At 38.6% G+C, this 17,670-nt stretch overlaps 2 protein-coding genes across 2 annotated transcripts in view; one reads left to right on the top strand and one right to left on the bottom strand.

Annotated features, from left to right (window-relative positions):
• Window positions 1–14,526, bottom strand: part of dstyk (dual serine/threonine and tyrosine protein kinase) — a 21,224-nt gene extending 6,698 nt beyond the window's left edge. The window contains 3 exon segments of the mRNA XM_016444855.1: window positions 2,160–2,597; window positions 6,329–6,732; window positions 13,904–14,526. Coding sequence (XP_016300341.1) covers window positions 2,160–2,597; window positions 6,329–6,732; window positions 13,904–14,081 — 1,020 coding nt within the window. The 5' untranslated portion in view covers window positions 14,082–14,526.
• Window positions 14,527–16,027: 1,501 nt separating this feature from the next.
• nuak2 (NUAK family, SNF1-like kinase, 2) overlaps window positions 16,028–17,670 on the top strand; it is a 14,425-nt gene continuing 12,782 nt past the window's right edge. Inside the window, exon 1 of the mRNA XM_016444852.1 lies at window positions 16,028–16,189. Within this exon, the coding sequence (XP_016300338.1) occupies window positions 16,028–16,189 (162 nt within the window). The remainder of the gene's footprint in view (window positions 16,190–17,670) is intronic.

Here is a 17,670-nt window from a genome sequence, read left to right as displayed (position 1 = left end):
ATATATATATAATATTATTTATTTTTATTGTATTTTCTAATACATTTATTTTAAATTAAAAGCTGTATCTGTAATTGAAACACAAAGAAAAACAATGACATTCAATTTCACATATCTTGCGATATTATCATACATAAATTGAAAGACATTAACTGATGTATGTATTTATGTGTAATTTATGCGTTTTAAAATCCAGCAACAGCTACATTAGTGGTCAAAAGTGTGGAATAATTCAGATGTTTCTGAAAGAAGTCTCTTCTGCTCATTAATACTGCATTTATGTGATCAGAAATACAGTAAAAATTGAGAAGTTGGAAACTTTGGACGTTTCTTTAAGCATTTGTTTCTCATTTATTTGGTTCCACAGCAAGCACCTGCCAAAAGTTTGGAAACATTACAATTATTCATGATTTTGAAATAAATATCTTCTGCTCATCAAGGCTGAATTTATGTGATTAAAGTAAATAAAACAGCAATATTGTGAAATATTATTAAAAAAAAATAAATAAATTTTCAATTTTAATATATTATAAAATGCAATGTTATTCCTGTGACGCAAAGCAGAATGTTCTTCATCATTACTCCGGTTTTCAGTGTCACACGATCTTTTAGAAATCATTACAATGTATTTGCTGCTCAAGAAACATTTCTGATTATTATCAATGTTGAAAACGATCTTGCTGCTTCATATTTTGTGTGGAAATGGTGATGCACTTTATTTTTCAGGATTTTTTGTTAAATATAAAGTTTAACGAACAGCATATATTTGCATTTATCAAATATATTAATTCAATTTGTTAATGCATTTATTAAACAGAAATAATTTGAAATGTGTCCACTCACTTTTTATCACTTTCATGCATGATTAATGACAAATGTTTGAGTGGTATCATTGTTTCCACAAAAATATTGTGCAGCACGACTGTTTTCAACATTGATAATTATATAATTACATCACAACCGTTGCGAATTTTATGACAGCATTAGCAATCTCAAATTCTCTATTAGATGATATCTTAAGGCCATTTGCGTGATTTCAACCATCATGTAGTAACCCATAGACAGCAAGGTAACTACCAGGTTCAAGGCACAGAAACGTAGTACGGACATCGTTAAAATAATCCATGTGACATCAGTGGTTCAACCTTAATTTTACGAAGCTACAAGTGTACTTTTTGTGCGCAAAAGAAAACAAGAATAACGACTTTAATCACCGATTCGTCTCCTCCGCGTCACCCTAGAGCGCCGTTTTGGAGAGTATCCTCTGAACGCGGATACGTTTTCTACGTTGTTTGCGCTTTGATCCGAACATAAATAACGCATCCGCGTGGCGCGGCTGACACAGAACAGCATACGCTGTTTACGTCCAGCGGATACTCTCCAATTCGAGACGAGTTGTTGAATAAAGTCGTTTTTTTTTTCTTTTGCGCACAAAAAGTATTCTCGTAGCTTTAGTAGTAAACTTACTGTTGAACCACTGATGTCACAGACTATTTTAACGATCTCCTTGCTACGTTTCCGAGCCTTGATCGTGTTAGGATCCTTGCTGTCTATGAGAGTTGCATACATCAAAAATATCTTAATTTGTGTTCTGGAGATGAACGGAGGTCTTACGGGTTTAGAACGACACGACGGTGAGTTTCATTCTTGGGTGACCTATTAGGGCTGGGATGATAAATCGATGCATCGCGATTCGTGGATCGATTCTGAGATTATTGGAATGCATCGCGATTCTCTCTTGAATCGATTCTGAGCTTAGTTTTTAACAGTAGATGGCGCTCTAGGCTAGTATTTAACCGCACACTCAAATGCTCACGAAGAAGAGCCCTTGTGAGTCATGTAAGTGGTTAAATCTACTTGGCTTTTATGCTATTATGAGATTAATGTAAACACAGCCCACCTTGTAACTCCCTACAACTTTTTCAAACTGTGTGAATGATTATTTTATGTTCAAGTGGTGTGTGTGTCGGGAACTGATAGCAGCAGAATACTGCTGTTTCTAAAGCATGCAGCGCCATCTGCAGCGCAATCTCAGAATCGACGCAGAATCATTTCTCGATTTGCGATGCATCGATGTATTGTCCCAGCCCTAGTAACTATCCCTTTAAGTCTCACACGTAAGGTGCATTATGTAGCTGGGCAGAGGATTCTGTGGTCACCTGGTTGATGAAGAGGTCGAGGTAGCGGCAGTGGACGGCGTTCAGCAGCGTCGCGGCCTCCACCTGTTGGCTCTGCAGCAGCTGTCGAGTGAAGGGCCCCAGCACACGCTGCAGACGCTCCAGACTCTCTCCCAGAATGCTCTGCGTCTGCGCAGGAGCCCCGCAGGCGCAGCTCCCCGCCGCTGCGCCGATCAGCTCCAGGGACAGCAGCTGCCTGTGGAGGGCCCCGGGTTCCGAGGGGCCGCTGGGGGCCCGGACGAAGCAGACGGGAAACGGCAGCGTCTCGCGCACCTTCTGCAGGTCGCTCACCTGCTCGGCGCTCAGCGCGTCTTTACTGACGGCGTAGAGGATGATGGGAAGGATGCCGCGCTTGCAGTCCTCCAGAGCCTCCTCCACCGGCTGCACGCCGCGGCACGGGAGCACCATGATCTTCACCTCCTGATTAAAATTACATTTTAATACCTGGTCAATTAAATTTGGTCATTTTAGTACTAAATCAATTACATAATTTGTCAACTAAAATTAGCATAAAACTGCCTAAACTTAATGAATATGATATTTTCACGTTTTTTTTGTTTTGATACGTTTTAAAAACTATATAAAAGTATATTAACATGCATATTAAAAAATACAAAAATATATATATTAAAATATGCTTGAATGTTTGGTTATTTAACTGCTCAGTATTCTCTACAATTAAAACAATGTACTGTATGTCGATGAATGGCATGACAAAATATTGACGAAAGAAGAAATATCCTTTCAATTATGACAAAATAAATGACAACATAATGCAAAAAAGTATGTGTTTTTAATTAGTTTTTAAACCTGTTAATATCCACAATATTTCCAGACACTTTTGGTTACTGGATAAAAGGTTAGAGATTTATCAATATGCTGTTGCATATTAGAAAAACAGTATATTAATTACAGACATGTCTGATTTATTTTGGCTTGGCCTGGACCGTGGAGCGCGGTGTGAAATCAGGCTTGTGTAGGTGAGAGGTGTTTCTCCTGATTAAGCAGTGTGTTCCTCTGGGAATCCGTTCAAGAAATATTAGACACGGCGGGTCAGAGTTCAACTGATTAACCCGCAGCGGGCACGTCAGAGCAAGAATAAAGAGCGCTAGCACACGAGCACAATAGAGTCAGTCAGCGCCGTCTCTGACACAAGAGCCATAGACCGCTCGAGTCTCTCTGGAACAAACACAGCCGGCGGAGCCCAACAAACATCTGATTCAAACACATCAAACATGCTAACGTGTGTGTGCTCTAGCAGGAATCTCACTGCCCGCCGCCAGCGCTAATTAACGTCTCTGCGCTAACGTGAGTGTGTGCGGACCGAAAACAGCCGGAGTTCATTTGAGAGCAGATGCGATTCTAGCAGATGTGTGCGACGGCAAACATCAGAGAACAAACACAGCGACACGCTTTAAACCACAAGAGAGAATCATGCAGATAAACATGCTGTGAGAGTCTGATCTGACCGGAGTCTAACCTCCATCGGGAGTCTGATTCAAGACTCATCTGAAACCAGTCTGGATCGGAGTCTTGTCTGAAACTGATCGCAGACTGATCTGAGTGTTTTAGATTAACTGGAGTCTGATCTGCAACTGGCCCAACACTGAGGCTGATCTGACTTTGAAGAGATCTGAGTCTTGATTTGCAACCAATCCAAGACCTTAATGAGTCTGATGCGAAACTGGTTTGACTCTGATATCAGTCCCATATGGGGTTGAGTCTGATTGAAGACAGATCTAAAACCAATTTGAATCTGACCTCACACTGACCTGAGTCTGATTTGAGGCTGATCTGACTTTGACTTAGGGATGTAACAATTACCGGTTTGACGATAAACCATGAAAAATTCCCCACGGTTAGTATTACGGTTTCATATTTTAATTATTATATTATTATTCATATTTTAAATTATTATCCGATTACCGCGATTTGAACAACTGAGGATAAATAAATACTATCCAGCATAAAGCAGAGTTTAAATAACGGTCTCAGGTGCACACAGCAGCAGAGTAGTTTCGTTTTGTGTGAAAACACAATGGAAAAGCTGGGAGGTTTTAAAAGAGTGCTAAGGGAATTATTATATAAATTAGGTTCTGACTCTCTTCAGAGAAGATTCGATGGCATTTTGTTTTCATCTTCGCTCCATGTAATACCTAATAAAGTAGTGTTTTAATCACAATGCTGCTTTGTGCAGGAGGTTACGAGAAACAGCTGTAATTCTGCTGCTCCAGAAGCGCCACCTGCTGTCAGAGAGTGGATTTACAGAGACTCACATTCACATTCAGTCTGTGTGCAGTTTCTGTCTGGACTAAAAACAGACCGGATTTGCATGCCCTGCTGTGAATTTTGACCGGTTGATGAATAACAAGCTTATGAGGATTCTACACATTTAAACAATTCGGATAAGTTATCTAGAATTATTTATGGAGCAGATAAAATACATATAAACTTATTTAAAGGCTGAAATGTGAGGTTTACCTTTTTATGAAACTTTTTCAAAGCTTTTTTTGAACATTTACATGAGATATTTGAACATGCTATTAGATAAAAATTCTAATATTTTTTATAGCTATTAGATTTAAAATATGGACATCATTGGTAATGTTATTGTTTTAGTGATTATGCAAACAAAAAGTCATTTTATTTGTTGTTTGTTGATTTTAATTATAAAACTTGAAGTGATTTATGTGTCAGTACTTTTTTTTTGATTTATTCTTGTCAGTTTGAACATTTCCAGCACATTTTAACAATACCGTGATAATACTGATAACCGTGATAAGGTTGGTCACTATAATCGTGATAAGATATTTTCATACCGTTACATCCCTACTTTGACTGAAGAGATCGGAGTCTGATCTGGAACCAATCCAAGACCTTAATGAGTCTGATGCGAAACTGGTTTGACTCTGATTTGATTCCCATATGGGGTTGAGTCTGATTCAAGCATATCTGAAAACAATTTAAGTCTGATCAGAGTCTGATCTCACACTGTTCTGAGTCTGAGTTGACTGATCTGAAACTGATCAGAGTGTGATACCAGACTAATCTGAGTGTTTAGAGTCTGATTTGGAACAGATCTTAGATTGAGTGTGATCTGAGAATTTTATTTGACGAAGTGTGACCTGCGTCAGAGTTTGATTCAAGACAGTCTAAAAACGAGTCTGATCTGAATTGAATCTATGATTTGACATTGATCTGAAACTGATCTGAGTATTTTAGACTAACTGGAGTCTGATTTGTAACGGATGTAAAATGCACCGATTTGCAACCAATCCAAGACCTTAATGAGTCTGATGAGAAACTGATTTGACTCAAGTCTGATTCAAGACAAATTCAAACCAAATTTGATCTGAACTGATACCAAACTGATCAACTTAGCTAAAACGGAGTCTGATTTAAGACTGATAGCAAAACTGATTTGAGTCCCACCTGAGGTTGAGTCTGATTCAAGACAGATCTGAAATTAATCAGAGTTGGATCAGAGTCTGATCTCAAACTGACCAGATTTTGATAGCAGACTGATCCACGTGATTTCAGACTGACTGGAAACTGATTTGCAACTGATCTAAAATGGAGTCTGATCTGAGGCTGATCCCATTCTGATTTGCGACCAGCCCAAAACCTTAATGTGTCTGATTTGAGTGCCATCCAAGGCCGAGTCTGATTCAAAATAGATCCAAAACCAATAGGATCCACAGTTGGATCAGAATCAGATAAGATTTGACACTGATCTGAAACTGATCAGTTTAATAACAGACTGATCTGTTTTTAGTCTAAGTGGAGTCTGATTATCAGCTGATCCAAAACTGAGTCTGATTTGTGACCGATCCAAGACTTTAATGAGTCTGATGCAAAACTGAATTGAGTCCCATGAGTCCCCTCTGAGGTTGAATCTGGTTCAAGACCGATCTGAAACTAATCTAGGTTTGATCAGAGTTTGATATCAAACTGATCAGAGTATTTTTAGAGTAATCTAAGTCTGATTTGGAACTGAACCAAAATATGAAACCTTACTACATACAGGTTAGAACAACCCCCTTAACTGTTATAAATTCACTGTAAACCACGGCTTCTTGCTTAAAAAAAACGTAAAAAAAAAAAATAGAGAAATCGAGATTGAAATTTTTGGCCAAATCGCCCAGCCCTACCTGCAGCAGCGCGTGATGGAGCGTGACCTCCAGCTCGGCCAATCGCTGCGCGGGATCCTCGCACTCCTGGATCTCCAGATCCTCGCATGGCACCGTGTCCCAGCGTCCGCAGTGAGCCGCCAGCTGATGCACCAGCTCATACTGCCCCGGCAGCGCCAGGCTCAAACGTGTCTGACGGCCATGCGTGAAGCACAGCTTCCTCCTCCTGCAGGCCCCGCCCTCCGGCCCACAGGCCCCGCCCACTTCCGAGCCCAGGGGGAGGAGCCTCTCTCCCAGCAGGCAGTTGAGCAGCTGGTATCGGGCCGAACAGTCCTGGCCCAGGATGAGGATGTAGGGGGCGCTACCGACCACATTCTGCAGATAGTCCTCCTCGTGACGCGGGAGCGAGATGCAGCTGAGCTGACCTGAGACACAGAGAGAAACAAGGACACTGAAGTTTAACATACAACAAATTTTGGCAACTTGTAGCTCGGACTGAGCTTAAAAACACTACATAATTCGCAATATTGCACTACAATACACTACAACGTCACTGCAAACAAAGGTTGAAATTCTCTTTGACCACACCAGAATATATATAAGCAATATCACACGAGTAGACGTGAGATACGGCTGTATATCGGCTCGGCCGTAGGTAATCAAAGCGTGCCGATATACAGCCATATCTCACGTCTACTCGTGTGATATTGCGTTTATATAACAGTTCGACGGCACGAGTGTGTAAATACATAAATCAATGTTATACAAAATAACAACGGAGTGCTTTAAAAGCCCTCTTCTGTGTGAACTACTTCCTTCCGCCACGGATTCAAATCTAAAGTTGACAGTTTAACAGCTGAGTTCAAGCCTCCGTGATTAATTACAAAACGTCACTTTAGAACTAGTAACGAAGGAACGTCGAGTTGCTTACTGCATTAAAAGCAGTGACTGAGCGAGTGAGATTACCTGCATCTGATACAGCATTCATTCTTCAGATCAATCTCATTTCACAAAAAACATTAGTTTGAATATCTGCTGAGGAAAGCGATATCTTTGTCGTAACCAGGGTTTGAAATTCACTTTTTAACTCACCAGCCAATTTGGCTACGAAATTTTTTAAGTTACCGGCCATTCATTACTTCTACTAGCCAAGAAAATGTAATAAAACAGGACAGAAACAAATAATGATATTACTGAATTCACAGCAAATGCAACAAACACAAAACGATATTTTGTAGAATGCTACCAAACCATTTTGGTTACCCTTGACTTCTACTATATGTACAAAAATATCTCAAAAATATATTCTTTTATGTTCCACAGAAGAAATTCATACAGGTTTGGAATGACATGATGTTGAGGAAATGATGACAATTTAGGGTGAGCTATCCCTTTAAGAACTTTAATATTTGTAAATAGTAAACACCTAATTTATATAAGACAGAGACACTGATATTTACCTTTAATCAGGCTAATATTGAATCAACATTTTACTGATACAACATTTAACTCATAGAAACAGTCTTGTCGCCATCTAATGGTGGAACAATGTAACTACAATCACCATCACGAACACACACCGTTTCTCAATACTAAACATTATTATTAAATACTATTATTTATAGAATAATATTTAACATACAACAACAGCCATCAAAAAAGTTGCTAGGCAATTCAGTCAAAAGTACAAAGGCAGCGCTCTAATATACAGCATTGAATTTACATAAACATGAGATTTTGCCAAAACTACCTTCTCTGGAACAAATAATAGATTAATGAGACCAACGAATTAGATCTCATGTTTAACCACTACAGAGACGTCAGAGCCAGGGGTAAATTCCCGGAGATCTGGCCGAGGTGAGGCGCTCTCTCTGCGGGTTCATGAGCGCAGAACGGCCGCAGACCATCTGGAGCTCACAGCTCCGAAAACGTCAAAGCAAATTTAACAAACTGCATATCTAAATTATAAACAAGTACATTCTCGCCTCAAAACCTCTTAAAACTACATTCCGTGGCACAAAAACAGTCATATTTATAAAACTCACTTTAATATCGCACTCTTATCAGCCAATCAGATTCCAGGACCAGAAACAACTGTTGTATACAGTCAGGTCCATATATATTTGGACACAGGCATAATTGTTGTTATTTTAGCTGTTGACCAAAACATATTGAAGTTACAGTTATATGATGAATATGGGCTTAAAGTGCACACTCTGAATCATCAGGATTGGAGGAAAGGTTCAGGAATTACAGCTCTTTAATATGTACCTCTAATTGGACAGTTGACTCAAGAAGATGATTCATGGACAGATGTGGGCTATTCTTTTGTTATTTCTACATCAATTAAGCAGGTAAAAGGTCTGGAGTGGATTCAAAAGGTCAGTACAGTATTTATTTTATTTTAAATAAATAATAAATCTAAATATTCATAAAAGCTACAGCGGTATCCCAGTGCCTGTAAAGTACCAGTGCAGCAGACACATGAAGAACACTGAATGCAAACACTGAAAGCAGGGCTGTGTGTCCTGAGGCCTGCATCTCATGACCGTCTCGGAGCCGCCGGTCGTTGGGTTATTATTAGCAAGCGCTGCTGAGTCACTGCCTTATACAACAGCGCACGCTAGCAGCCCAAAAACACCTGGGAACATCCCAGACAACAGCTGTCATCAGCAACAGAGAAAAACGCTACTAACACACTAATTCACCATTTCATGGTTAGTGCAAAAAATAAACATAAAATTACACACACACACACGCATGCATATGTATATATATATATATATAAATGTGTGTGTAAGGTTACTAATTTGCAATCAAAAAATTAGTAATGAAATTGCAATAAAGAACACAATGTTATATATATATATATATGAATGCTTTTTAGCATTTAAAGTTAATAATTTGCAATTAAACAATTAGCAACAAAATTGTGCAAAAATTATATATATATATATATATATATACACACTACCGTTCAAACGTTTGGTATCAGTAAGATTTTTAATGTCTTTACAGGAGTGTCTTCTGCTCATCAAGGCTGCATTTATTTGATCAAAAATACAGGAAAAAATGTAATATTGTGAAATATTATTATGATGTAAAATAACGTTTTTCTATGTGAATTCAGAAATCAGTATAATATGCTGATTTGCTGCTCAACAAACATTTATTATCCAAAAGATAAAAAGAAGAGCATTAATTTAAAATAGAAATCTTTTGTAACAATATACACTACAGTTCAAAAGTTTGGGGTCATTCAATTTTTATTCTTTCTTTTTTTGAAAGAAATGTAAACTTTTATTCAGCGAGGATTTGTTAAATTGATAAGAAGTGACAGCCAATATTTATATTGTTAGAAAAGATTTATATTTTGAATAAATGCTGTTCTTTTTAACTTTTTATTCATCAAAAAATCCTGAAAAAAGTATCGCAGTTTCCAAAAAAATATTGTGCAGCACAACTGTTGATAATTCTAATAATAAATCAGCATATTAGAATGATTTCTGAAGATCATGTGACACTGAAGACTGGAGTAATGATGATGGAAATTCAGCTTTGCATCACAGAAATACATTATATTTGAAAGTATATTAAAATAGAAACCATTATTATATATTGTAATAACATTTTGCAAGATTACTGCTTTTTTCTGTATTTCTGATCAAATAAATGCAGCCTTGACGAGCAGAAGAGACTTCTTTAAAAACATTACAAGTCTTACTGATCCCAAACGTTTGAGCGGTAGTGTATATATATATAAAATTATTAGAACGCTAGTATTTTAAGGCAGTTATTTCTATCTTTTGCTGTAGTGTGTCAGAAGGAAATATCAGTTCACATTTCCAAACATTCATTGTGCCATTAACTGTAATAATGCAGTGAGATATATGTTAGTGCTGCACACAGAGATGTGATCTGATCATCATCAGTCTGCTGGAGTCACATGAAGAAACAGAACAAACTGAGACAGACTCAATCCAGAAGAACTCATGCTTCTAGAAACCTTCCTGCAAAGCTACAGTGCTGTTAAACATTTTAATTGCTGTCAATAATAATGTCAAAAATAGATTTTCTTTATCAATTAACTTCTGTTAACTGAATGAAATCAACATTTGGTGTGAGCACCGTTTGTGCTTAAAGCAGCTTTTGCCCTCGGTGCACTTGAGCAGAGTTTCTCAGGAGCTTCGCAGGAGCTTTCTCGAAGCGTCTCGGAGACGTTGTTTACTGCAGATCGAAGCAGCGATGAAGCGCAGACGTGTGTTTACATGCAGCTCGTGGGGGCGTGGCCAGAGCCTCCCGCGCTCTGATTGGTCAGAACCAGCCCCGAGCGCCAGACGAGTCCCGACAGGCCTGAGGAACCTGATGTGCTTCGCTATAAATCACAGCAAACACGAGCGCGGGGTCCGGGAAAGAGCAGGGGTCACCTGAGACGGGTCAAAGGTCACAGCGTGATGCCGTGAGAGCACTGCTTTAGACTGATTAAACACACTCAACCATTTCACTGAGAAACCAGAGGAAACTTGCGTCAGACATGCAAAACTTCTTAGTAACAGGAACAAGGACGACAACCACACCTACACACACGCAGACTACTCACAAACACACACACACACAGACTCACACACACACACACATACACACACACTCACACACATACACACACACTCACACACATACACACACACTCACACACATACACACACACTCACACACATACACACACACTCACACACATACACACACACTCACACACATACACACACACTCACACACATACACACACACTCACACACATACACACACACTCACACACATACACACACACTCACACACATACACACACACTCACACACATACACACACACTCACACACATACACACACACTCACACACATACACACACACTCACACACATACACACACACTCACACACATACACACACACTCACACACATACACACACACTCACACACATACACACACACTCACACACATACACACACACTCACACACATACACACACACTCACACACATACACACACACTCACACACATACACACACACTCACACACATACACACACACTCACACACATACACACACACTCACACACATACACACACACTCACACACATACACACACACTCACACACATACACACACACTCACACACATACACACACACTCACACACATACACACACACTCACACACATACACACACACTCACACACATACACACACACTCACACACATACACACACACTCACACACATACACACACACTCACACACATACACACACACTCACACACATACACACACACTCACACACATACACACACACTCACACACATACACACACACTCACACACATACACACACACTCACACACATACACACACACTCACACACATACACACACACTCACACACATACACACACACTCACACACATACACACACACTCACACACATACACACACACTCACACACATACACACACACTCACACACATACACACACACTCACACACATACACACACACTCACACACATACACACACACTCACACACATACACACACACTCACACACATACACACACACTCACACACATACACACACACTCACACACATACACACACACTCACACACATACACACACACTCACACACATACACACACACTCACACACATACACACACACTCACACACATACACACACACTCACACACATACACACACACTCACACACATACACACACACTCACACACATACACACACACTCACACACATACACACACACTCACACACATACACACACACTCACACACATACACACACACTCACACACATACACACACACTCACACACATACACACACACTCACACACAGACTACTCACACACACACACACTCACACACACACACACACACACACTACTCACACACACACAATATCAGGAATCCCCATCACTGATAACTAACCCATTAACACACAAGCAGAGCTCGACCGATAACCGATATCTCCAACCGATATTTACACTTTCATATATTGTATATTAGTCGTCTGATAGCAGATCTACTATTGACTGACTCTGCTTGTTATGCATTTAAAGAATAAAACCCAACCACAGTATTTAAGCAAGGAATCGTTAAATAAACTTCTATTAAAAACTTTATTAATATCGGACATTTTTTCTAATGTTGTTATAATTAAACTAAAGCTTAAAGTAAAATTATTAAAAACCACTGTCTTAATTTAAATAAAAATTTTAACTGAAACTTAATTTAGATATAATGCCTTCACAACTAAAAATGAACAACTGAAATGAAAATAAGTTAAGTTAAATGGGAATATTTATTTAAAACAATTTATAGAACAGAAAATAAATAAATTAACTTCTATTCAAAACTTTATGAATATCAGTCATTTTTTCCAATGTTTTTATTATTACATAAAACTTAAACTAAAATGATTAAAATCCGATGATAACTGAAATAAAGCTGAAATAAAAAATTTAACTGAAACTTAAATTAGATATAAAGCCTTCACAACAAACTGAATTTAAACACAAGTTTTAAACACTTATTTAAATTTATAGAACAGAAAATTCAAATACTTAATATAAATTTTTTATTAATTTTAAAATATGTTTAACAAAAGCACTAAAAAGGCTACTTAAAAATAAATACTATAATAGTATATAAATAGTACTTAATAATGATTTTTTAAAACAATTTAGAAATGTGTAGCTTAATTATCAGAGAGCAAATATATGTGTATTTACGCAGTAATATTTAACTACACAAATATATTTAATTATAACAAATTTTTAAAACTGCATAAATAATACAGTTGTAGTCTCGCGGTCACTTCTTTTTATTTTATTTTATTACTTTAGCATTATTATTTATAGTTTCAAAAAGCAGAAATAAAAGTGAAACATGCTGACTGGTCATAAAGACGGTGTTTATTATGAAGGTAAAATGACGTCAAAAAGATTTGCATACGCAGGGTAATATTTGTGGAAGTGTACATAAGACTGTAAGCGTAAATTAAATTTGTGGTTCTATGCAGCCGATCTGTTTTGCAGTTCTTTAAACTGTTGTTTTCGCTTGAAATCACTGTTCACAGTCTTGCAGTGCTTTTGACCGACTTTTGGCGAAAAAAACGTGCCAAAAGTGTAAGCGCGGAAAAATGGAAGTCAGAAGCATGCAGATCATATTTATTTTGCGTTAGCATGAAGCTGCAGTTTCACAATACATGAATTACACTTACGAATAACAGTAAAATGCTGCAAATAATTTTTTCTTGCGCTTGAAACACGATTTACACCTTTACAAAGCTTCTCTTGCGCATGCAAATTTAATTTACGCTTACAGTCTTATGTACACTTCCACAAATATTACCCTGCGTATGCAAATCTTTTTGACGTCATTTTACCTTCATAGTTTATTTCCAACAATATTCATGTTCTACGATAGCATTTGTTCATATTGTAAATGAGCTTGTATTTGTATGTTTCCAGCACTTCTGACATCTAACAGTTAAGAGTATCGGTCACTCAGTAAACGAGGCTGGCGGACTCACCTGTGTCCAGCGCTGCAGGTGTGCTGCTGCAGGCGTTGCTGTGGTTCTGTCGGATCTCGCGGAAGAAGGTGAGGGTCTCCTTCAGGTTCTTCTTCAGGAACACGTTGTGTCTGTTGAAGTGGCTGAAGGCTCGGGTCAGATCTCTGACCAGAGGGCTGTTTCTCTGCGGGTTCTCCATCCTGATCCGGAGCGAGTCCGCGTCACATATCCATACAAACACACGCTGTTTCTGCAGAGACCCGGATCACCGCAGGATGGACCGGACCGATAACTTTACAACAACAACAACCAGCGGTGTGTGTGTATGTGTGTGTCAGTGCATCAACACACGCACACACTTAAACACACACTCACACACGGCCTCCTCCCGTTAACCGGACCGATATCGGAGCGGTTCGGATCGGTAACACACACACTCTCGCGCGGACCGGGTCGCTGCTTGCGCTTGGCGGCTGTTAGGCAGCTTCTTCCCCCGCGGGTGAGCGCCGATCATCGATAATCCCGGTGTTTGCGTCGGGAATGTTTCACTTTTCAGCCCAAATACGCGAGTTCTGCGCTGCCAGCCGCTGCTGCTGCCCGTCCATTTGGCGAGAGGGACGCTCGGTGGGCGGGGCGCGACTGGTGCATGCTGGGAAATGAAGTCCGCTTCGCGTAGCGAACGTAAACAAAGTACGTACTAAAAACGTGTACGTCATTATTTAAGCGACAGACATTGCTAGAAATACTTTAAAAAACTAACAAAAATATTTTTACACCACCACACACACATTTCCTGCTGAAAAACATTACAAACCATCAACTTTCAACAATTAAAACCATTAAAAATGGAGTCCTGTAGTGTGTTTTGGGATATATCCCGTTAGGATTTAGTGGTAGCCACCAATAGAAGGCGACTAATTACCAGTCCAACAGTTACCATTAAAACCAGTACAATTGCCATTATAACCAGTAAAACCATTACAAATTCTGTGATGGTTTCTATTGTTTTGTTTTGTTTGTTTTTCAGCAGGGTTCTCACTCCCTTTTGAAAATTAACCATGGTTTTACAACAAATGAGACCAAAAAACCGTGGTTACTATAGTTAAACCATCAAATTAACCATGGTTTTGCTACACTATAACCATAGTTTAACCATGGTATTTGTAGTAAAACTGTGGTTATACAAATGGTAATCAATACGGCAAAAAACATGGTTACTACACTAAAACCGTGGTTAATTTCCGGTTATTATTACTATTATTATTTTGGTCGCTGCGTGTATACATTTGCATCTAGTCTTTATCTTAAATTTTATATTCAGTTTCAACTAAAAGAAAAACAGTCGTGTTATCGTCACAATCCTCTTTTCTTCTGATGTACACTCAGTGTAGTACATTACATGTATACTACAGTAAGCTTGTATAGTGAGGTATATGGCGACCTCTAGTGGTTAAACCTGCGCAACTGCTGCGAATCCAACACTACTGTAAAATCAGTTTTTGTGATTTTAATTAAATCAGTTTTTGTTTATTTACCACATTTCTGTTCTCTTTGCGTAAATATACACTAACATAAAGTATTATGTTTTAAATAAATCGGCTGCAAGGATCATAAAAGAGGACTAACTAACTGAAATAAGAGCACTGTTTTATTAATAATGTCATTTTAACCTGAGTAGTCAGTCAGTTTAGACGCCATATTGAATTGAACGCTAATATGAAACGTTCCTATGAGGACCAGACGCACGTTATTTATATTTACAGCTAATAAAAACGTAGTTCTGTTTTTTTGGCTTGTTTGCTGTACAGCTTGTCACACAGCAGCTTTTAGACATTGCTCTGTTTTTTGTTATAAGTCAGAAATTACAAGGAGCCAGCTTCCGCTATACAGAGTCAATGGAGAGCGTTGGAATGTGGGCGTGGTTTTCATATTATGACGCGTGTCGCTCTGTCCCTACTGTATAAAGGGTTTAAACACGCCTACCTAGTTCACAACAAACGCGAGGGGCGGTGCTTACGGTAAGCGCCCCGCCCACACTGGACTCTAGTAGTAGCTCCGCACGCGCCGCTCGCTCACTGTCGCACCTGTACGCGGACATGAACGCACGTCATCTTCCTCTTCCTCATCTTCCTCCGCTGAAAACTGATGGAGTGTGACGGGGATCCGGGCGACGCGCGCGTCAAGCGTCAGGCGGTGAAGCGGCACCATCACAAACACAACCTCAAGCACCGCTACGAGTTCCTGCAGACGCTCGGGAAAGGCACGTACGGACGGGTGAAGAAAGCCGTGGACCGATCCGGCAGAACGGTGGGTGAGAGAGCGTTCTAGATAATGCAGCGTTTAATATCAATGACGCTAATACAATATTAATCATTAAAAATAAATAAATAAAACGTATTTTAAAATCATCAGATAATTAAGTAAATAATGCAATATTTAGAATAAAATATAAAAATATTTTTTACTATAGAATAAATTGACAGAAGTTATTTTATGGCTGTGCTTTTTTAATTGTCCTGCAGGTTTTAAGCACTTTTTATGCTCGCGCTGGAAATGATTGGCCAGTATGTGTTTTGCACTTGCTGTGTGTAGTATGGCAAGCCGTATTAACATTTATTCCTTCACAGGATATGAATTCGTGATATCAGCAATTCAGTTTTCACTAGTTAAAAGGCTAGTTCTTGAGATCAGGAATTGAATTTCAACTAGTAAAACATAATTGTTGATATCTGTAATTGTATTAGTTAATCGTCACCATAGGCTGCCATTCAAATTCAATTGTTGATATCAAGAGTTAATTTCTTCCAATTTCACGAATCGGAAATACAATTCTTTCTAGTAAATGCCTTTATTTCTGAAATCAGTAATCGCGTGGTTACTAGTGCAAATGTCTATTTTTTATATCAACGATTCAATTGCTACGAGTAAAAATGCTAATTTTTGATATCGTCACTAGTGACGATGTTAATTTCTGATATCACGAATGTGATTGTCACTAGTAAAATAAGCCATCTTAGATATCAGAAATTCTTGATATCAGGAATTCACATTTGCACTAGTAACAATTACTGATATAAAAAAATAAAGGTTTTTACTAGTAAGAATTGTATTTCCGATACGTGCAATTGGAAGAAATCAACTCTCGATATCAACAATTGAATTTGAATGGCAGCCTATGGTGACGATTAACTAATACTATTACAGATATCAAGAATTATATTTCTTACTAGTTGAAATTCAATTCCTGATATCAAGAACTAGCATTTTAACTAGTGAGCTGTTGATATCAAGAGTTCGGAGTAAATGTTAAACCGGCTTGCCATACGCGGTGTCTGCATGTATTTAGAGGCATTGCTGAGCTGTTGTGATGAGAACACTCACTCTAGGTTTTGCTGTGCTTGTGAGGCTCGTCAGTGATCAGAGTAAACACTAAACAGGTTCTGCGGAGCCACCCAGCCTTTGGAAAGAGCTTTAAATAGCCCACGGCTCAATTCACAGAGCCTCAACTTATTTTTACAGGCGTAGTCACTCACACGCATGGCCCTATTGTTATTCTGCCTCAAACAGTGCCATTAATGGACACCTAACGCGCCAGTCTCCTCAAAACATGGGGTTCTTGTTTTTGCGTTTTAAAACTATTTTCATGACAATGCAGCACACTTAACCCTAAATCCTTACTTTTACTAACTTCTTTTCCATGGTTAATCTCATCACTGTGAAACAATTGTGTAGTTATGTTTTTAAAAATATTAAATTGCATAACAAATATTACTGACATGTAAATATTT

The sequence above is a fragment of the Sinocyclocheilus anshuiensis genome, unplaced genomic scaffold (assembly GCF_001515605.1).
Source record: "Sinocyclocheilus anshuiensis isolate Anshui unplaced genomic scaffold, SAMN03320099.WGS_v1.1 scaffold2493, whole genome shotgun sequence".
Taxonomy (NCBI): Eukaryota; Metazoa; Chordata; class Actinopteri; order Cypriniformes; family Cyprinidae; genus Sinocyclocheilus; species Sinocyclocheilus anshuiensis.
This window is presented reverse-complemented; position numbering and strand designations above follow the sequence as displayed.